The 20489-nt window shown below is 56.1% G+C and overlaps 11 protein-coding genes across 11 annotated transcripts; 6 read left to right on the top strand and 5 right to left on the bottom strand.

The window, feature by feature from the left end:
- Positions 1-432: 432 nt before the first annotated feature.
- N7459_007756 (rRNA (cytosine-C5-)-methyltransferase RCM1) lies at positions 433-2156 on the bottom strand (the record flags this gene model as incomplete). The annotated part of the gene is made up of 2 exons (XM_056946924.1): positions 433-1863; positions 1956-2156. The coding sequence occupies 2 exons, from the start codon at positions 2154-2156 to the stop codon at positions 433-435; spliced, it is 1632 nt and encodes a 543-aa protein (XP_056798923.1).
- A 406-nt stretch (positions 2157-2562) lies between these two features.
- On the top strand, positions 2563-3228 carry N7459_007755 (GNAT family N-acetyltransferase; the record flags this gene model as incomplete). Its single annotated transcript, XM_056946923.1, has 1 exon — positions 2563-3228. One exon carries the CDS (start codon positions 2563-2565, stop codon positions 3226-3228), a length of 666 nt encoding a protein of 221 aa, XP_056798922.1.
- Positions 3229-3757: 529 nt separating this feature from the next.
- Positions 3758-4796, bottom strand: N7459_007754 (FYVE zinc finger domain-containing protein; the record flags this gene model as incomplete). Its single annotated transcript, XM_056946922.1, has 2 exons — positions 3758-4165; positions 4365-4796. The coding sequence occupies 2 exons, from the start codon at positions 4794-4796 to the stop codon at positions 3758-3760; spliced, it is 840 nt and encodes a 279-aa protein (XP_056798921.1).
- A 1693-nt stretch (positions 4797-6489) lies between these two features.
- On the top strand, positions 6490-7536 carry N7459_007753 (2-hydroxyacid dehydrogenase; the record flags this gene model as incomplete). Its single annotated transcript, XM_056946921.1, has 1 exon — positions 6490-7536. One exon carries the CDS (start codon positions 6490-6492, stop codon positions 7534-7536), a length of 1047 nt encoding a protein of 348 aa, XP_056798920.1.
- Positions 7537-7691: 155 nt separating this feature from the next.
- N7459_007752 (glycosyltransferase family 4 protein) lies at positions 7692-9146 on the bottom strand (the record flags this gene model as incomplete). The annotated part of the gene is made up of 1 exon (XM_056946920.1): positions 7692-9146. The coding sequence occupies one exon, from the start codon at positions 9144-9146 to the stop codon at positions 7692-7694; it is 1455 nt and encodes a 484-aa protein (XP_056798919.1).
- A 505-nt stretch (positions 9147-9651) lies between these two features.
- On the top strand, positions 9652-11630 carry ugd1 (UDP-glucose dehydrogenase; the record flags this gene model as incomplete). Its single annotated transcript, XM_056946919.1, has 3 exons — positions 9652-9874; positions 9950-10368; positions 10425-11630. 3 exons carry the CDS (start codon positions 9652-9654, stop codon positions 11628-11630), a joined length of 1848 nt encoding a protein of 615 aa, XP_056798918.1.
- A 191-nt stretch (positions 11631-11821) lies between these two features.
- Positions 11822-13682, bottom strand: cpdS (uncharacterized protein; the record flags this gene model as incomplete). The annotated part of the gene is made up of 5 exons (XM_056946918.1): positions 11822-11922; positions 12028-12750; positions 12812-13232; positions 13292-13437; positions 13520-13682. 5 exons carry the CDS (start codon positions 13680-13682, stop codon positions 11822-11824), a joined length of 1554 nt encoding a protein of 517 aa, XP_056798917.1.
- A 1619-nt stretch (positions 13683-15301) lies between these two features.
- On the top strand, positions 15302-16240 carry N7459_007749 (glutathione S-transferase; the record flags this gene model as incomplete). Its single annotated transcript, XM_056946917.1, has 3 exons — positions 15302-15342; positions 15402-15787; positions 15885-16240. The coding sequence occupies 3 exons, from the start codon at positions 15302-15304 to the stop codon at positions 16238-16240; spliced, it is 783 nt and encodes a 260-aa protein (XP_056798916.1).
- Positions 16241-16676: 436 nt separating this feature from the next.
- N7459_007748 (uncharacterized protein) lies at positions 16677-17207 on the top strand (the record flags this gene model as incomplete). The annotated part of the gene is made up of 4 exons (XM_056946916.1): positions 16677-16695; positions 16751-16786; positions 16962-17077; positions 17154-17207. The coding sequence occupies 4 exons, from the start codon at positions 16677-16679 to the stop codon at positions 17205-17207; spliced, it is 225 nt and encodes a 74-aa protein (XP_056798915.1).
- Positions 17208-17736: 529 nt separating this feature from the next.
- Positions 17737-18552, bottom strand: N7459_007747 (SAP18 family protein; the record flags this gene model as incomplete). Its single annotated transcript, XM_056946915.1, has 1 exon — positions 17737-18552. One exon carries the CDS (start codon positions 18550-18552, stop codon positions 17737-17739), a length of 816 nt encoding a protein of 271 aa, XP_056798914.1.
- A 574-nt stretch (positions 18553-19126) lies between these two features.
- Positions 19127-20302, top strand: N7459_007746 (mRNA splicing protein PRP18; the record flags this gene model as incomplete). Its single annotated transcript, XM_056946914.1, has 2 exons — positions 19127-20052; positions 20110-20302. The coding sequence occupies 2 exons, from the start codon at positions 19127-19129 to the stop codon at positions 20300-20302; spliced, it is 1119 nt and encodes a 372-aa protein (XP_056798913.1).
- Positions 20303-20489: the final 187 nt, after the last annotated feature.

Raw genomic sequence — 20489 nt, 5'->3', positions numbered from 1 at the left:
GCGACCCACACCCGTCACACGCCTCACTCTTTCGCCTTGTCCGAGTTCTGATCTGACGCCTGGCCTTGTCCCTCCATTGCCGACACCGAACTTCTGCTCCGCTCGTCGCCGTGCAGACCGGCCTACATTGGGCTGGCTTCCTATAAGAGAGTATGCTCGACTCAGCTTGGTTTCTCGGAGCTCGTCCGCTCTTATACGGTCTCGATTACTTTTGCTGGTCAACCGCTTCCCTCAGGATGGGCTAGTCGTCCCAATTCGTCTATCGACATGCAATCCGATGGCATGGTTTTAACGATCTACGTACTGAGAAACGACAGGCCTAAAAGCGAGCTTAACAGTGGATATAGGTATAAGGACCCGCGGACCGTTGAACGACGCACGATTGGAATGGTGAAGAACATGAGAATCAGATTGGCGTTTGCAGTTTTTGATCTAATCGGAAAAGCCCTCCCATTCTTCGTCGTCGTCATCTTTATCATCCAAGTGAGCATGTTCGGGGCGATCCTCGGTCGCATTAAGGGGGTCACGGACAAAGCCGGCGACAAAGAACCCTCCCAATCCCTCTGCATCGCCGGGCCAGCAGCGCAGACAAGCCTCCATGGCCTCATCGGAAAGCTTATCCACAGCCAAGATCATCTCCAGATCCAACCCTACCTGGGAGTCTCGGTCACATCGGACCCCGCGATGCTCCCATTGACGTAGCCCTGCTGGTTGCTCATCACGTCGCAGCAACCGCCAACCACGCTCCTGGGCAACATCCGATGCCAGGAGACGGGCGACGACCCCTTCGTTTTCGATCAAATGAATAGAACACGTACTATAAGTGACATGCGTGGCGCTGGGAAACCTGAACGCATGTTCCACGATGCGCGCCTGTAGGTTCGATAGTTTCGTCAGCCGCTCGTGGTCCACCGTGCCGGTAGGAATGTCGTTTTCATCTGACGGCGAGGTGTTCGTGGCACCGGTTGCCTTTGGCTGCTCCTCGTCATTTGCTCCGCGCTTCCTTTTCCTCCCCGTAGCTGCGGACTGGGGTAGTGTGAACTGAGGGATGTCGTCACGCCCGATGATGCCGCTGCCGGAGCAGCTTGGGTCCAGCAAGAGACCGGACACGTCTTCGAATTGAGAATCTGTCGGATCGAGAGCCAAGAAGTCCTGGCCCTGGAACACCGTGACGACTGCCTCGGCCCCCGCTAAAGACACCATTTTTTGTAGGGTTCTCGATCGCATTTTTGACGCGTCCATCGAGAAGATCTGTTTCTCGACCTTCCTTGCCTTGTGCTTCTGTTTTCGCTGCTTTGCTAGAAGAGATGCCAGGTGTGTTGTCTTGTTACCCGGCGCGGCGCAACCGTCCACCAGATCACCGTCCCAGAGGTCGCCGCGATCACCTAGCAACAGATAGGCTGGGAAGCACGATGCTTTGTCCTGCAGGATAATCTCTCCATTTTTGTAGGCAGCCGAGGACGTAAAGTCGACGCCATAAGGAACCGCTACGAGATCTGGAATGTTGGAATCGACGTATAGCAATTTTCGATCCGGTGCCAGCTCCGCCAATGTGTTCACCCGTTCGTAGGCCGAGAAAGTCGTGCGCATCTGATCCTCAAAGGTCGTGCGAATGTTATTGATGCGCACCCAGCGGGGATAGACGAACTCGTCGGAGCCCTCCCGCTTCTCGCTGGCGATGGCGGCCTTGAGCTGTTCCACCGAGGCACACCCACGACGCACCCGCGCCTTGGTAAACTCAGCTTTCAGTCGAACCTTATGCCGCTCCACGGCCTGGCGGATCGGGTGCGCGGCTGGGGCAGCAATGCCATTTTTCGCGACGAGGTGGTCATGAACAAGGAGGAGGGCCAGGAGCGGATTGAGCTATCAAATCACTTGGTCAGTCAGCAGGAGTGCCCCTGCCTCATTCCAGAACGCGTGCGCACGCACACTCTTGCTCTCGGTCTTGATCTCACCTTACGCTCCAATGTGAGGAGGTCGGCATGCTCAATGACCTCGGCCAGCACGCGATCCCATTTGGATGCCTCGATGATCAACGCATAGATCTGGGCCGGAGACGCGCGCAGGTTTCGGGCGCTATAGATGCGGGATTTGAAGGAGCCGCCCGCCGCTGAGGGCGTGGTCAGGATGGACACCGCATCAAAGTAGAGGGACATGGAGAGATCGGGGTTGTTGGTCGCGAGAGAAATTTCGCGTGACGATGCAATGCGCGGGCCAATCAGACCCGCCTCGGAGTTTCTTACCAGAATCAACCGCGGTGGGGGCAGCTGGCGATGTATACGTTAAACTACACTTCTGCTACTGAATGATCGCCAGGGAATATCAGCGCCTGAGTTTGGGTCATCTGTGTCAATTTCGGATTGCGGCATCGAGAGACTGATGCTCCTATAGGCAGTGCGGCCTACAGACCGACCTACGCAGGTATATATTTCGGTGTAAGTGCGATAACAACTCCCCGCCTTGGTTGGCCATATTCTCACGCTGACTATAACTTTCCAAAACTCGGACTTCATCGCCATCTCCAAACACTAGACTGGGTACACATCTCAATCGTCCTTCCTAATGACAGCCAAACTTACCTTATCTACGGCCATCCAGCCACCACCGGGCTCGGATGCAAAGCTGGTCCTGTCCGATGAATCCAGCACCAACCCCCCGGTCTTCAACGACGCGATGATCATCCGGGTGCGTGTTTTCGTGGATGAACAGAAATGCTCCGCCGAAGCTGAGATCGACAGCGACGATGCACGCAGCTGGCAGTGGGTGGTCTCTGCGGCGACTCCAGTGGGCAGCTCCCCCGTCGCAGTCATCCGGCTGGTTCCCCCTCCACAACCGCCGCATGCGTTCTTGACCAATCCAGACAGTGCTGCGATACCGAACGCCCCAGCCTATGACTGGGTGCATGAGCCGTGCATCAAGTTGACCCGCGTCGCCGTCCTGCCCGAGTATCGCGGTCTGGGCTTGGGGCGGCAGCTGGTGGAGACGGCTCTCGCATGGGCGAGGGAGCACGCAGCGGAGATCGATGAGGCTGTAGCGCAGGCTGCCGTCAGAATTCACTGGACGGGGCCTCTACCTCGATGGAAGGGATTAGTCCTGGTGCATGCACAGGCGGATGTGGAGCGGATGTACGCGGGGATGGGATTCCACACGGACGTGACGCTGGGACGCTGGGACGAAGAGGGAATTGAGCATGTGGGCATGTTCCGGCGGTTGACGCTCGCACGGTAGAGATGAACTACGAGATCGACATTTGGACTACAGACCAGGTGGAGAGAAATCAAATTAGACTGGATTCATGTCGGGGACATCTCACGATGCAGCAGACCCCCGCGCCATTTCATCCCATCCCCACATGCAGCGGATCAGGCACTAGTAAATAAGGAAATGAAATGAAGCATCACCGCTCAATAGAAATGACGGGGTATCCTGATCAAACACAAAAAAAAAAAAAAAAAAAAAACAAAAACAAAAACAAAAACAAAGCCACCAGTCTATCGTCCGAGTAGCATGTGCACAAGACCGTCTAAATGTGAAGCACCGAGTAACGCCCAGAGAAGACAAAGAACCACAGGATTCAGTGGCGTAGCAAAACTCCGTACCAATGATCGCCAATCAAGATCCGTCAAGGGATTGGCAATGAGAAGGGGGAAATAAAAAGAAATAAGAGCCGGGATGCCAATGCAGGGCGGAAGAAGAGAGGATGCAGAGCTGCAGTCAGGCCCGCTGACCACAGTGAACCAAGAAGGAAGCACGGCGATCAGAAAGTGCTCCAGTTCCAGTCACGGGGAACGCTAGCTGCAACTTCGGCCGTCTGGCCCAGGTTGGCCTTGAGAGCTACTCGACCTGAGTCCTGACTGGCATCCAAGTCCTCGACTTGCTCGGTAGAAGCACCATCGAGGGATTGGTTGTCGATGGAGCTCTGAATCTTGCTCAGGCGGTCAGTGCGGGTCTCCTCCCAGCGCTGGTAGGCACTCCAGCAGAGATCACAGGCCCGCGAAGGGACGCCCTCGGGATGAAAGCGCGCCTGCTGGTCGAGGGGAACGACGTGGGGAGTGTGAGAGGAGCAGAAGACATGACCACAGTGGCGGCAGTGATGGCGACGCAGGAAGATACCGAAAGAGGAGCGGCAAGTGGGCGAATCACAGCTGGAAGAGGCCGAGTCCGCCTACAAGAGCGTTAGCGAGGAGGATCTTGTCATGGACGAATGGATCTGGCGGTCGGAAATGGGAAAGCACGCCATTCCGGAGGAATGACGAGCGCGCACACGACATTTCGAACAGCACATGCGCCATTCCTTCCCGCGGCCACCCTTATAAGGACAGCCCGGGAAGGCCGAGGGAAGAGAAAATAACGATTTCACTCACTTTCCAGTGGTCACGGGTGGGCAGACCGGTCACTTCCCCCAAATGTTCCGTCTTCATCCACTCGTGCTCGGCCACCTTGCTGATACCGCTGGACTTGCTCTCCATGGTGGAGCGCCGACTGATGGGTTCGGCCGACGAGTCCTCGTTCAGACTGTCGAGCGAGCCGTGCACGCTGCGTGGGGGAGTGATCGGGGATGACTTTTGCGGGCGCTCCGTCGGGCGCAGAGCGGCGGGCACGTACAGCGGACCCTTGGGCGGGCGCAGCTGGCGCGACTGCAACGGCAGTTGGTGAAGAGAGGCCGTGGTCAGCCGCGGCGAGGTAGGGGAGTTGTTGGAGGGGGTGGTGGTCGCCGAGTTGGTGGGAGATGGGTGGCCGTACACCGAGATCTGGTTGGAGGGCGCGGGAGTGGCAGTGAGGACGTGAGTAGCCATTGGGAGAGATGGGCTCAGGAGTTTGCGAAGGGCGAGGGACGAAGTGGGAGAGGCGAAAGGAGGTGCAAGGAGGCGATGGGGATGCGATCCAGGTATAAAGGAGTCGGTGATGTCGAGGGGCAAACCAAGCACACGACTGGAAGGCGAGCGAGAATGAAGGCGCGGTGAGTGGCCGAGGCTTGGTGGAGCAGCGCGGGAGCGTTGCGGCTAGTTCGGACCCGGCGAGGCGGATTGGATTCTTGGGCGTAAGTGGATTGGCGTGAGGATTCGAACGGGAATCCGTACGAGAGTCGGGAATTGTAATCACAATGTAGGAGGTGGAGAGGGAAACGGGGACTGGAACCGAAGGACAACTATATGATTATACGGAGGAATCTAGCATGTCCCGAGGCTAGGGACTCGTATAAGTCGGGATACTATACAAATGCTGGAGATAGATCGCCCGATAGGGGGCGAAAGGAAGGAATCATCTCACAAGTACTCGGTACTTGGGCCAGCGCTTGTACGCCTGCGCCCCGTGGAAGTCGTATGTATGTACATCCTCCAGTACCAGCATGTTCTGACTCTTCTTCTCCAACTCCGCGGGGGGACTCCATGTACTCGGTACCGCAGGTGTCTACACCGATTCTTCCCTTTTATCTCCCCGTTTGACCGCCCCTTCATTAGTTATTTCTCCTTGGTGACGATGATGAGTTCATCTCTCTTTCCTCCGGCCTCCCGGAGCGACGGAAGATACACCCACGAGAGAGCCTGTTCGCGTTTCGCTCCACCGGGCCTCCACTCCTGCCCCTCCAACCTTTCACTGATTCCACGGCTTGGCTTGGACTTTCACGACGTCAGAAATCGGGATCTCCAAACGTTAGTTATCACCAGCATATCACATCATAGCGTCCTCCCCGCCATCCTCCATACTTGGGCAAGGTCAAGTATTTGCCTTTGCGACCTCGCCTTCGATCCCTTCTCCGTTCTTTACGAAGGTTTGCTAGGGTGCTAAGTGGTCCGCACCACCCAATCACACAACAGGTGGCGTTTCCGGCTTATCGCTCGGCATCCATTGGACAAGTGGCGTCTCGGCTCGGACTCGATCCGCCGGGGATGGAGGAAAGAATGGAGTCGGTGGGAAGGCGCTGGACGCCCCGCGGAGAATGCGAGCCACCAATCAGCAGGTGCTGTTTGTCAGTTTCTGGATGCGGTAAGCATCCAGAAACATCGAACCCGTTGAGGAGCGATGCTCCTAGGACTCCGTGTCCAGGTTCGGCCAGGTACCGAAGGATATCCGGTCATGGTTGCCAAAGGATCTATGCGACACTACTACATGATTATCACAATCATCTACAGACGTACAGGCTCCAGCACACATCGACTTCGTCCTCGTAACTGCTGGACACGGATCGGGAAGGTTGCACCACACACACACACACACTATACTCCGTCAAATCCCCCCGATCGGAGATCCGGGGGGAAGACCGTGTCGTACCACGACGCCGCTTGCAGCGCAATCACAGACTTTGTACTCCCCGGGACATGAGAAGGAGACCGGGGAATGTCTAAACTTGGAGTGATTGCTAAGTTAAGTCACAATGCGCTCCCCCGGGTCATGGCGTCATGATTTTCCCTTTCGAGGGTCAAAGCACCCAGCTGGCAAGTGCGGCTCTATACATCCCACCGACGAAACCATTCGCCGCGCCGTGAGATGATGAAATTGGCTGTCTTTAGCGCCAAATCCTACGACCGTACGTACTTGGACGAGGTGCTCGGCCGGCGGTTTGCCAACCTCGGCCGGGTTGAGTATCACGCCTTTGCCCTGTCCGAGGAGACCGTGCCGCTGGCGAAAGAGTGTGATGCCGTATGCGTCTTCGTCAACGACACCCTCGACGAGACCGTCCTCCGTGCCCTGCACGCCAACGGGGTGCGCGCTGTCTTACTGCGATGCGCCGGGTTCAACCACGTCGACCTCGCAACCGCCGAGGCCTTGGGCCTCTTCGTGGCCAACGTCCCCGCCTACTCGCCCGAGGCCGTGGCCGAGTTCGCCGTGGCGCTGATTCAGACCCTCAACCGCAAGACGCACCGAGCCTATAATCGAGTGCGCGAGGCGAACTTCAACATCGAGGGCCTGCTGGGCCACACTCTGTACGGGCAGACGGTCGGGATTGTCGGCGTAGGCCGTATTGGTCTTGCGGCCGCACGCATCTTCCACGGCTTCGGGTGTCGATTGTTGGCTCACGATCCCTTCGCGGGCGAGGAGTTTCGGCAGTATGGCACCCTGGTCGATCTCGACACGCTGCTGCGGCAGAGCCAGATCGTCACCTTGCACTGTCCGCTGACTGAGGGCACGCGGCACCTGATTAATGAATCAACGCTTGCACGGATGCAGCCCGGCGCCATGCTGGTCAACACTTCTCGCGGCGGATTGATCGACAGCGCGGCGGTCATCCAGGCGCTCAAGGCCCATCGCTTGGGCGGGTTGGCGTTGGACGTATATGAAGCGGAGCGCGAGCTCTTTTATAATGATCACTCGGGAGAAATCATCGACGACGATGTCCTCATGCGTCTGATGTCCTTCCCAAACGTGCTGATATGCGGCCACCAGGGATTCTTCACGCGTGAAGCGCTCACGGAGATTGCCGACGTCACGCTGAGCAACCTGTCCGACTTCGTGGCCGGACGCTCATGCCCGAACTCGCTGGTCACGGAAGATCATGTCCTTGGACGTCGGGACACCGCGCCGGTGCGGTTGTAACCCTACTGCTCTGTCTGGAAGGATCTACCAATCTAGGCGAGTTTCAAGAAATCTCAACCATAATAATAGGAAATGACATTCGTGACGAGACCAGCGCTACAAGTGTATGTACGTATTCACGTAATAGGAGAGCGAGAAAGGAAAGGAGACGAGGATCAGCCTTGAAGGGGAGGCGTGCAATGGAATTGCCGCCGTAGTGTCTGCCACGCGCGAGGAATAAACCGGTGGCCGTGAACAATCAGGGGCACCACGGCAATCAGCCACATTGCGTACACAATCCCCACGGCCAGTACTAATTGGGTCTGCTCCAGGGTTGATGCGACGATACCCGGTCGCGCAGGACGGGGTCGCGGGCGATGCGATTCGTGGTCGGTATGTGTCAAGGCATCTGCCATCTGCCAGGCAGCGCGGCGATTAATCTTCTCCCAGGTGGTATCGTCGGCATATTGGCGAGCGGCTATTGCCAGAGTTCTGCGTCGAGTCGTATCATGAGCCACGTCACGGACGAGATCCGTGAATTGATCGAGATCATGAGGCGGGACCAGGTAGCCGGTCTGACCGTGACGGATGATGTCGGAGGGCCCGCCCTGGTCGCGCGCGATGACGGGAAGCTCACTGGCCATGGCCTCGAGGACCACCAGCCCAAAGGTCTCAGTGATGGAGCAGTGAAGGAAGAGATCGGCAGAGGCATACGCGCGAGCCAGCGCGACGCCGGTGAGGAAGCCGGTAAAGACGACGTGATTGCGGATCCTATCGAAGAGACGCTGCACCTTGCCCTCCACCACGGGGTTGCGGTTCCCGCCGACGATCAGCAGCTTGAAGGGTACTTTCTCGACGGCCAGCCGAGTTGCGACCTGCGCGAGGAATTCGAACCCTTTCTCGGGGGCGATCCGGCACACACAAATGAGAATGAGCTCCCCCGCTGGTGCGATCTCACGACGATAAGCCTCGTCGCGTTGCGCCGGGGTAAACAGAACGGTGTCCACCCCACGCCCGAGTTGGACGAGTCGGTCGACAGGGGCCCCCGCGCGTTCGAGATAGCCACGAATGGCAGAACAGGGATAGAAGATGGTGTGCACTGCACGAGAGCGGAACAGAAAGCCCTGCACCCTCGCCAAAAGCCAGACGCCAAAGCGATCCAGCGGCGAGGGCAACATGATCTCCGAGTAGGCGGAAAGATCGGTCTGAAAGTTGAGCAGAACGGGCGGAGGGGAACGCAGCTGGCGGATCTGCAGCAGCATCTGGAACCCGAGCGAGGCGGGACTGGCGAGATAGATCAGGTCCGGCTGAAAGGACCGCTTGTAAACGTCTCTCAGGTGGAAAGGGTAGACCACCGTCAGATCCGGGTTGTAGGGCAAGGCGCACCCGGGAAGGCGTCGTTCGCACGAGCTGGTTTGCTTGGAAGTATCGTCCTTGAATTGCGGCGCGACGAGGATGAGCTCGACACCATGAGCGCGCAGGTACTCGACCAGGCTGCGCGTGGTACGACTGACACCGTTGACCGGGCCCCAGGATTCGGTTGCCAGCAAGACCTTCTTGCCCTCGAGGACGTTAGGGAACTCATCACTAGCATCCTGGATCGAGGCGAGCAGAGGTGAGGATTCGGCCATGATGGCGCAGCAGCAACAATGCCATGATGAGAGAAAGAGGGGGCGGGGTTGATTTTCTAGGTCAAGGGAGCTCCCGGGCCCGAAAGAAAGACTGCCCACATGTCACGATGAATACCGAGCATAGCAAAGATCGAAAGCATGGAGTTGCGTGTTGAACTGTTCACTCTGTGTCAGGGCACGTGCCGCAACCGCCCGCTGAGGATTGTTGTGCAGCGCGGCTTAGGGTTGCTTGGCGGCCAGTCGCAGTGCGCAACGCAACGCGTGCGTCAACGCGGGCTGTTCTGCGGAACAACTCGTGGCCGGCGACGATAACCTTGATCGGTCATGAGGAAGTGTGGCATGGAAGAGATAGGGGCGGAGGGGGGAGGGGAGGAGGGGGCAAACTTGGAGGTTGTCTTTTCTCTCTTCTCTCTCTCTCTTCTCTTCTCTCATGGCCCCTGGATTTACGGCCCACCCTCGTTGACCGTTGACCGTTGACCGTTGACCATCGATCGCGTCCTCTAAGATGTCGTACGACGAGATCCCCATGGATATCTTCTCCTCCTCGTCCGAGAGCAGTCGCTCTTGCTCAACGGGGCCAACCACCCCAAGCTCCAGCCCGCTCTTTTGTCCTTCAGAGCTCGACGACTTCAAGCTGGCCCAGCTGCCACAGTCCAAGGTGTTGACAGAGACCCAGTTGAGGCTTCAATCTGTTCGGAATGTCTGCGTGGTGGGTGCGGGTTATGTTGGTAGGCTTTGTTATTTCTGCGACTGGCGTGCCTCTCTCTGGCAGGAACAACTCTGGGGCTGACCCGACGCTACAGGTGGTCCTACAGCCGCCATCTTGGCCCTGTATCACCCTTCTATCACCGTGGAGGTGCTTGACAGAGACCCAAGTCGGATCCAACGATGGCAGTCGCCGCATCTGCCCGTGCATGAGCCGGGGCTAGACACGGTGGTTCGCATTGTCCGTGACGGTGCCGAGATTGGTGACGAAGCGTTGATGCGTGACCAGAACCTGTTCTTTACCTGCGACTCGGCCCGGGCTATCTCGCGCGCAGACCTCATCCTGATGGCGGTCAACACACCGACCAAGATGTTTGGTGTCGGGGCGGGTTGCGCCACCAACATGACGGCGTTTGATGGGGCCATGCGCGATGTCGCCGCCCATGCTAAACCGGGCGCCATTATCGTGGAGAAGAGCACAGTCCCGGGGGGCACCGCCGAACGCGTTCGGAAAATGGTAGCATCTGCCACAAGTCTCCCCTGAACCGAAATTTCGTTTCTGACCTTGTCCAGCTGGCGACACATCGGCCCGGAGTCCCATTCGAAGTGCTCTCCAACCCCGAGTTTCTTGCCGAGGGATCTGCCGTCCAAAACCTCACAGCTCCAGATCGCGTATTGATCGGATCGGCAGCGACCCCGGCTGGCCGCCAGGCGGCTCAAACGCTAGCTAGCCTTTATGCTGCCTGGGTTCCCTCCTCACGCATCCTCGAAACCAATGCATGGTCTTCAGAACTCGCGAAGCTGGTCGCTAATGCTATGCTTGCGCAGCGCATCAGTAGTATCAATTCGATTAGTGCCATCTGCGAGCGAACGGGCGCGGAGGTGAGCGAGGTGGCCAAAGCCGTTGGCCTCGATGCGCGGATCGGACCGCAGTTCCTCAAGGCCGGACTGGGGTTTGGTGGTTCATGCTTCCGCAAGGACATTGCAAGCCTGGCATACCTGGCCGAATCTCTGGGGCTGGATGATGTAGCTCATTACTGGCGACAGGTCAACGTGATGAACGAGCGGCAACGCGACCGATTCTCTCGCAGAATCATCGATCGGTTCGAGGGCAACTTGGTTGGGCGCAAGCTCGCGATGCTCGGTTTCGCGTTCAAGAAGAACACCGGAGATACGCGCGAGTCGTTGGCGGTCGACGTCATTCGAGTGCTACTCGAAGAGCGACCAGCTGAGATTGCCATTTTCGACCCGTACTGCCGTCAGGAAGATATCCTGCGAGAGCTGGAAGTAGTATGCTCTGACGCGGCCCTGCGTGGAACGGTGAACGTCCACACGGACCCGTATCTGGCTTGCTCGCAAGCGCACGCGATCCTCGTGGTCACCGATTGCGACCAGTTCCGCAATACCCCGCCGAAGAGACCATCGATCTCTAATTCTTCGTGTCCGAAAGCTCTGGCTCGGACAACTGCGGTGGACGTGTGCGATGAGAATGCCAAGCGTGCCTGTGCCCGACAGGGACGCGAGACGTGGACTCATGCCGGAGTTTCCTATCAATTGACCCCGCAAGAGGGTTGTGCGGTCGACTGTGCAGATTGTCGATCGATTTCGACGCACCCGACCGCCACGGAGGCGATCGAGTGGCCGCGCATCGCGTACAACATGGTCGAACCGAAGTGGGTGTTCGACGGACGCGGATTGCTGGAGGCGGCGGAGTTGGAGAAGTTGGGTGTGCGGGTGGACGCGGTGGGACGGCGGACTTTGCTAGACGCGTTGGCGTAGTTTCTTTTCTCCAGCTGTACTCCGGACTCTCCAACATTCTTGCGATACCCTTGCTTTGATGGTTTTTTTTATCGACATTATTCGATACACGACAGACTTGATCCGACGACAGGTCATTATCATTTTAATTCTATCTGCTCGGCCACTGCATAGACTGTACTTTGCACTTCACACATCTCTTCTACATTGATTTACTGCGTAGTGAAGGACCCTCGCTGCTGTAGATTCTTAATCCGACCAAGAAGGAATTCGAGCTGTCGGTATGCAGCGCCAGGGACATACTGGGGGATTTCTGCGGGTAAGCGTGTCAGCCAAAACCGGTTCGCGGACAACGTCGGACGGCTGGGGGAGAAATGAAAGAGGAGAAGATTAGAAGTACAGAAACCGGTCGACTTACCATGACCAGAGCCATAGACGGTGCTAAAGGTCAAGCCACGCTCCGTGTGCGCGGTTCCCAAAAGACCTGCACCAGCATCGGCCGTGTACGGGGACGGTGGGTTGCCGTTGGCATCGGCGTCCAGAATCGCAGTATACGGAACAAACAGAGGTTCCACGGGCGGCTTCTGGAAACCCTGGGCTCCATTCCAAGTCATATTTTGGATGGTGACCAACGATCCGTTCAAGAACAGCAGATAATCCAACCAGCCATGACCAAGGATCACGTTGTTGGTGCGCTCAATGACGCTCGGCAACGGATCCAGAGCACTAGGAACCGATCCATCTCCGTGGGGGAAAATGTCACCTCCGCAGACGGCGTAGTTGGTTGGCGGGACGTGCAGGGCTTTCTGGACGGCGGATTGGTTAAAGTAGTTGTTAGGACCACCGGCCAGTGAAGGGAATCCCAATTCGTCCCACAGGAACGGGCAAAAGTCCGTCAGGTGGTAGATGTTGAAGCATGGGTTCACGTAGGTTGCTGCCTTAACAATCTGGTCCCAGACATCGCAACCTTCCACGCTGTAGCTGGGAGTGACTGGGAAGTTCTTCGGCGGAGGGAAGGTGAGAGCCTCCTCGAGAAACTTGGTGTAGCCACACTTGTTGGCTTGGTTATTAATTTCGGCTAGGAAGGTATCATTAAGAGAAAACACCGTCGAAAAGTGGTTGAGCGCGGCGACGGCAGGGGCTATATAAATTGACTCAGCACAAGGGACCTGAGAACGAGAGAGGTCAAAGTCAGCACTGACCGTAGATCATCACGCCGTCTTCGTTGATCGATGGGTCATTAATCTGGATGCCTGTCAGATTGAAATGAGTGGTGTCATTTCGATCCAGCATCCCGGAGGCAATGTAGGGGATATATTGCCCGGCATAGCTCTCTCCGGTGATGTACACTTTGAAGCCCTGCATGCTAAAGGTGTCGATGAAATTCTTCCAGAAATCATTGAACTGATTGGCAACGTCAATCTCATCCTGGACCGTAGCGGGCCCGGGAGAGAATCCGGTACCTGCTGGCTGATCGATATAGACGATGTTGGTTAGGTTGGTCCATGAGTATGGGTTGCGAACGGGCTCGTATGTCCCCGGCTGCCAGAGGAAGGGCCCGTTCTCTTGCAGCAGGCCATCCAGTGAGCTGCAGCCGGGACCTCCGTTTAGCCAAATGGTGATCTGGAAAGAATTTTAGTCTTCATCCTTCCGCTTTGACATGACTGTTGGCTGTCACCAACCTCTTTGTGTGCTTGGGGATTGGTGGATGGGAAGAACCAGAAGAACAAGCTCGAGTTCCCATGAGGCGTGTTGGGCAAAAGACCGGCGTAGCTCTCACCGATGTCGAAGTGGACTTGAGGGAAGTGTTTCCCATCGACCTGGAACTCTACAATGGACGCAGTCGATATGAGTTTCCGATGCTTCTAGCTCTTCTGCGCCGTGCACTGGAGAAAGTGTCAGACACTCACTTTGTGTCCGATTGTTTAGAAACTGCGGTTCAGACTGGACTGCGCGGGTGTCTCTCTTGGATACCAGCCTTGGAGCTGGTTTGGCTGACGATGCCTTGCGGTGCGGACTCTGTAGGGCGACGACGGCCGTCACGAACAGTGTGAAGGGAGCCAGAACGCGCATGGTGAAGAAGTGGTTGCTGGTAGAAGCTCCGACCGGCGAATCGACCAGCGACTCCTTCCTCTTCTTATTTCAGCAGCCAGCTGTGTGTCTCGGATCGTCATGACCTGCACTTGCAGATGGTCCCTGTACGAGCAGCAAGTCATCGGCCAGAATCACCGGAGGATGCCCGATCCACCCACGCAGCCGCCGATCTGGCTCAAGCTTCGACGCGATCCGCCGGCGTACTGGACAGTCGGTGGATGCTCTGGCTCCTGGTGATGCCACCACGATTGGCAGATGGCCAGCGGGGTCTTTGTATGCGATGTGGAGACACTGCAACCTCGCGAGCGACAACGAGGAAGGTGACATGGACGAGCAGATGGCATCATGGCTGGTTTTTGGGCTTTGTTGCGCGCGGTGGAGTTCGACTCCGACGGACTCCTGAGGCAAGCGTCGGAGTGCAAGCCTCCCCGATGCTTCACCACGTACAGGAGAATCGGAGACCGCAGTCGACTGCAGCTGCATGATGATCAACGGGGTACGGACCATTCACAACGGAGACGCGAAAAAGGATCTGCAGTCTCATCCCCTGGCAGAGGCGATGATCGCCGCCGGGGCGGATAAGGTAACGAGGAACAGGGTCTCGCGGTGAGGAACGAATTGACCTTTTCACGGTTGGTCTAGCGAAAACTGAATGAGGTAGGGTGTAGGGAGGGAAGACGAGATTTGGGACGACATGACTTTGTTGGAAGAAATCATAAACGATCCCGCCAGAGAGGATGGTAGATTGCTACCCTTGCACCCACCGGAATATATGGAATTGACAGCCAAAACATACAGAAATCGATTATCATCAAGCTATACATCCATTTACCCCCGTATCTGTTGATAACTTCCCCTAGGCGAGCTGGCATACTTGCCAGCTAACGCAGCGAATCTCTGCTGACCGATTCCTATGCCTTCTTCACAACCCTATGTAGCTGTGCCTTGCGTGTAATATGCTCTACATTGCGTACCTACATGTATCCATTCCTTGTTCATGCTGACCAATTGAAATCCATGATGAACCCAAAGGTAAGCACTCTTCAGTCCTATCCCGGCATACGATTTCTGAAGTAATTCCGACTTTGACTTGGAGCTTCTAGAAGCAAGCTTGAAGAATTGTTCATCCGGTGGAGAAGGCACAGGCACTCTCTACTCCCTGCAACGAAATTCTTAAGGGGGTGATTTTAGTAAACTGACCTAGGTAGCGCATAGTACTGTATATATTACTAAACCTACTATAACTTCGGCTACAATTGAACCCGATTGAAACCGTGTAAAATATGGGTTTGGTATTCCACACTACCAATGAGGCCAAGTCTTGAAGAATCTTCTTGTCGTGCACTAGTGCGGTCGAAAGCAAAACGGATGAATGAAGTACTCCCCAGGTCGAATGCGGGTTTTGGATCCATAACCGGTCGCGAGGACAAATGGGTGAGGCGATTCCCAGTCTTCACATGAACGCTCGGCGCTTTATCCCTAACGAGTCAATCGATCGAAGAGCCTCGGGCCGTTGACATCATCCACCATTTAACCTTGCAAGTCCACGCAGCTGGTTCGCCTCCCCATCTGCAGACCAAGCCCATCGCAACAACATCATGACGGACAACAACCAGGGCTGCAAGATCACTCTCTATTGGTACAGTGCCAGGGATTCCTTTCTGCCTCCTGAACACGCCCGACTAAAAGTGACCACAGGCTCGAGCAATCCCGAAGCCACCGCATTCTCTGGCTGTTGGAGGAGCTCCAACTGAAGTATGAGCTCAAGACGTTCAAGCGCCGCGCCGACAAACTCGCTCCAGCAGAGCTGAAGAAGGTCCACCCGCTGGGCAAGTCGCCCGTGATCACGATCGAGGCTCCCGGTTCATCGTCGCCTCTGGTCCTGGCAGAGTCCGCCGCGATCGTCGAGTATCTCTGCGACCACTTTGGTCAGATGCGACCGACTCTGGTGCCAGAGCGCTATCTGCCCGGTCGCCAGGGCCAGGTGGGCGGCGAGCGGGAGGAATGGATGCGCTACCGGTACTTCATGCACTACGTGGAAGGCAGCTTGATGCCGTTCCTCGTCATGACCCTGGTCAACGATAGTCAGTGCTTCCCAGATTCCAATGCAATCCTCCCCATTCGCGTGCCCCGGACGGAGCGACACCAGTGGATGGGTCGGAGCTAACATTCGCCCTATAGCTATTCGCAAATCGCCCCCATTCTTTGTGCGGCCTATCACGGGCATTGTCGCTTCGCAGGTTGAATCGGCCTTCTTGACTCGCAACGTCGAGGGCAATCTCGCTTTCCTCGAGGATCAGCTGAAGACTGCCCCGGGGGGAGGCCCCTTTGTGTGCGGCAAGGAACTGACGGCTGCGGACATTCTACTGAGCTTCCCAATTATCGCGGCCAGCGGACGTGTGCTCAAGGAGAAAAGCCAGCAAGAGAAGTACCCTTCCCTGGTGGCCTATGCCAATCGCCTCCAGGAAGAGGCGGGCTACAAGAAGGCCGTAGCAAAGATCGAGCAGATTGAAGGGACGTTCTCAGCCTCTATGTAACTTTTTATATGGCGATACCTGGGAATCAGATGTTATATAAATGTGTGCTAGAATGATTCCTCATCGTTTCAGATAATTCGATAGCGTCGGCTATGGGAAACAAATGTTGGACACTGCGTCGACGTGATGTGAGTGTTCTGATTGGCGGACAATCTAGAGGCTGTAGGAGACGACGAATGCGCCCACACAAAGGAATAGCATATTTCCGTACAGCCTAACTGAGGCACAGGGGCCCCAAGAGAAAGGAGAAAGCCAGCCTGGTGGCTAATCTAGAATTCCACCAGGACGAAGCGACCAAGTCCCCCAAGCCCATTTGAACGTGCATATCACGTGATTTCCAGTACCGGTGGTGTGAGTCATGTGACTGGCTCCCTCATTTCCGTCTCGACTGGGAAAGCGACGGTTCTGTGTCTACGCTTCCAGTTCCACCGCAACGATGGCCGGCCCCAGCAAGTGTGAGTGCTGCAGTGTTCTTTATACTCATTGTCCGTTTGCTAATCAATTGGCCAGCCCTGGTCCTTGACCCGGCCCTCCAGAAATACTACGGTACATGCTCCTCACCCACCCCCTCTGCTCTTAACCTCCGAACCGCGCTCAGTATGAAGCTCTGCCTGCAATGCATGTTCTACTGCCAGCTGCTCGCAGGCATCTTTGAGCTCATTTGCCTCCATTCATTTGCTTGAAAGTCTGCAAGCAGTAACTGTATGACTGACTGCGACAGAACTCAATGCGAACCGCTACAAGTACTTCCGCTGGACCCCGCGCCATGCCTGGATGTCCTTCATCTACATGGGCTTGATCCCTGGCGTTCTGACCTACGTTGCCTACAATACTGAGGTATGTTCTAAAGCTTTTGCCTTCGCCACGATGGTCGCATTGGGTCGCGGAAATCCAGCTGACAAAGGTTATACAGGGCAAGTATGAGCTCCGTGGCAAGCGAAAGGGGGACACCATCTCAGAGTGGTAGAGTGCGACCGACTGGTGGTTTGATTATGTTCGGGGAGTTGCCAAGTGCAACGCATAGCAGCATACGAGGTTCTGAAGCCCCTGGAAACCCTTGGTGGTTCTGCGAGGGTGCGCTTTCCTTTTATGAGCAAGGCTGCTTTTTTTTCTGACGGTGCCCGCTTTTCTGGGCCTATGTACCTTAACCGCAAGCATATACCGCATGGACTTTCTTCTGTTTCTTTCATATCCGACCCTCGTTGGCCTTACCGGGTGCTCTGAAAACCGCCTGGTGATATCAATTGACCATCAATGTATCAAGAGTGCCTCATCAGTCACGGATACCTTTATCATTTGTTCAGACCGGTGGCCTGTCATTAGAGAATTGCGCCCGGTCTGTTGTGATGCTCGAGATATACGACAGGACGGATGATCTGTATTTTATTCGCCGGATATCGATTAATCATACATAGCTGTGAAGCGGGCATCTCGAAGCTCCATGACCACAGCCTTCATAATGAACACAAGCCTCCAACTCCACATCCCTGGAACTTTTAGTATGGGGCCCATCCCCGACGGCCGCCACCCCGACCACCACCACCCTCTGGAAGCCTTTCGCCTCGCTTCCAATCGCCAGCAGGAAGACTGGGGGGACCACCGCGATCACTGCCTCGAGGTCCCCCACGGCCCGGTCGTCCAAATCCATTCTCTCGGAATGCACGCATTCCACTGCCCATCGGAGGTGGCCCAGAGCCACCACGAAGCGGCGGCGCAACTGATCCATCTTCAAGTGGTGGCAAGACTGCACATTCAACGTAGTCTCCAATAATGAACCGGGCGTCTTGCAAGGCCTTGTCTGCTTCGGAGCCCTGGAAGCGCATCAGGCCTGGGCGAGGTCGCAATTCTGCACGCTCCTCTGCGTCTTGCTCGCTGCGATACGGGCTGTCTCGTGGTCCCACGACTACGCTCCCCAGATCCTTGCTCAAGTATCGGCCACGCGCATCGGGGCCCATCACTGCGGCGCCACGCGCGTCGGGGTAGATGAGTCGGAAACACAGGCGAGTGCCCACGGGCGGGTCAGGGAGTAATGAAGGAAGAGCGCCGGTGAGAAGCTGTGAGAGCTCGCGTAGCGTACAGGATTGCCATGTGTAGATCTCAAGATGGGGAGGGAGTGGTGCAGCAGCCGGAGGAGAGGGCGCGCGGATGGCATTGGGGCCGCTCAAGGGGCCGCCGCGGCGCGACGGGGCGGGTAGACTGTAGTCGGAGAGATGGTGGAAATTGTTGACGCGATAGAAAAGCTTTAGGTGGAAGGGAGTTGTGGTCTGGCGGTTGATGGAGGCCTTGGAGCCTTCTCGCGAGGACGCGGCCATGATGGTAGGGCGAGAGCGCCGCGTGTAGGATTGATGAGAACAATTGCAAAGAAACAGAGTGGTCAAGTGGGAATCATTCAAGCCACGGGTTGTCCAGAGTGCTGGCGCTCAAAGTTGCTTCTTTCTGGGGCTGCCCGCAACGAGGGAAGTCAAATAGAAGACAGACGGAGAAACTCCATTGCGGAAAAGGCCGGCGTGTTATGCTTTACGGCTTCCTCTGCCTTTTCTACAGTATGCTTCAGGCCCTTTCCACCTCCAAGCAGTGTGCAATAGGATATGAATATGGAAACTAGCAAATACAGGTTAATATTAATTAATTTGGAGTAACGTCATGCTCATGCGTTGAGGCTCTCGTGGTCTTGGCCTTGTATATTAGTTCCGCTCTGGCCAGGCGTGCGCGGGCGACCGAGTTCGACCCGAACATTCTTTTTCCTCTGCCACTGCCCACCCCCACACGCTGTCGCCGGCACATCCACAGGTTACGACACCTATCTTACCTGCATGATCCTATCGGACCCGAGATTCTGCGATATTATTCTGAAGACTGTGCGCTAAGCAGATCCCCCCGGCCACCATGGATTTCGCCGCGTTGATGTCCAAGGAGATCTCCAAGGCCAAAGGCACCGACAGCCCCAAGCCCTCTGGCACGCACAATGAGAAAGAAACACCGGTCGAGCCCGCAAAGAAATATATGCGCCGAGGAGAATTGGAGGCCGCGCGCGTCGCAGCATACAACGAAGAGCAGGAGCGATTGCGTAGGGAACGCGAAGAGCGCCTAACTCAAAAGCGCAAGCTAGAGGAGGAAGAGGCAGACCGAAAGCGCGAGCGAGAAGAAAAGAAGCGGAGGATTGCCGAGGAATCGAAAAAGAGAAGGGATGAGGAAGAGGAAGCACAAGAGCGTGAACGACGAAAAAGGCTCGGCCTGCCCGACTTGCCCGCAAAGAACGACAACGGAGAGACTCCGGCCAGCGAAGGAGCAGCGGATGAAGACATGGAAGAAGAAGTACTCATTGAGAAGTTGCGAGAGCTTGATGAGCCTGTACGGTTATTTGGAGAGAATCATCGCTCCCGACTCCGGCGATATCGCCGCCTGGTCCAGCGGTCCGCAACGCTGCGAAAGATAACAGACGGACCCATTCCTACCACATTGGAGCCAGTACCAGGAGGCCAGATGATTATTCCAGCCAAGATTCCGAAGGGCCCAGACGACCGATTGTTCCTTATCCGACAGTTAGGATCCTACTTCAATATGGTCTTGTCCGAATGGGAGCTTGCGCTGGCGAAACGTGATGTCGCCGTACGTCAGAGCTTCCAAGGCAAGCAGGCATACAATGCCATGGTTCAGTCTCGAGAAAATATGAAACCACTGTTCCGCCGCTTTGAGAAGGGGGATCTGGAGGACGGACTCCTTGAGCCGATTGTGGAGATCGTGCATAAGGCGCAGCAGCGGAGATACGTCGATGCGAATGACGCGTATCTCCGGGTGAGCATTGGCAAAGCGTGAGTTGATCATCCAGCAGTCTCTTCCTTTGGATCCTGGTTCTAATTCGATGATAGTGCGTGGCCCATTGGTGTCACCATGGTTGGTATCCACGAACGATCCGCCCGCGAGAAACTCCACCAGAGCGACCAACAGGCACATATTCTTAGTGATGAAGCTACTCGCAAGTATCTGCAGAGCATTAAGCGCTGCTTAAGCTTTGCACAGGTGCGCTGGCCACCGGAGGATCAGCTGCAAATCATGGGCTAGGTTTGGGGCGAGCTGTCTTATTGCGATGATATACCCTTGGCGTTGTAGCAACCAAAGACCCTTGCATGCACGGTGTTCAATTCAAGTCTCATTCTATATTCATAAGGGAGTGCGTGCTTAGATCGAGTTCGCTACCAACACGACCGTAGTTGAATCTACTCCAGCGCGTCGATTGGCCCTGGCCCAG

This window comes from Penicillium hispanicum (assembly GCF_028827665.1).
Source record: "Penicillium hispanicum strain IBT 35686 chromosome Unknown utg000006l_segment0_segment0, whole genome shotgun sequence".
NCBI classification, from domain to species: domain Eukaryota; kingdom Fungi; phylum Ascomycota; class Eurotiomycetes; order Eurotiales; family Aspergillaceae; genus Penicillium; species Penicillium hispanicum.
The sequence above is the reverse complement of the archived record's forward strand: the minus strand, read 5'-3'. Positions and strand labels throughout refer to the sequence as shown.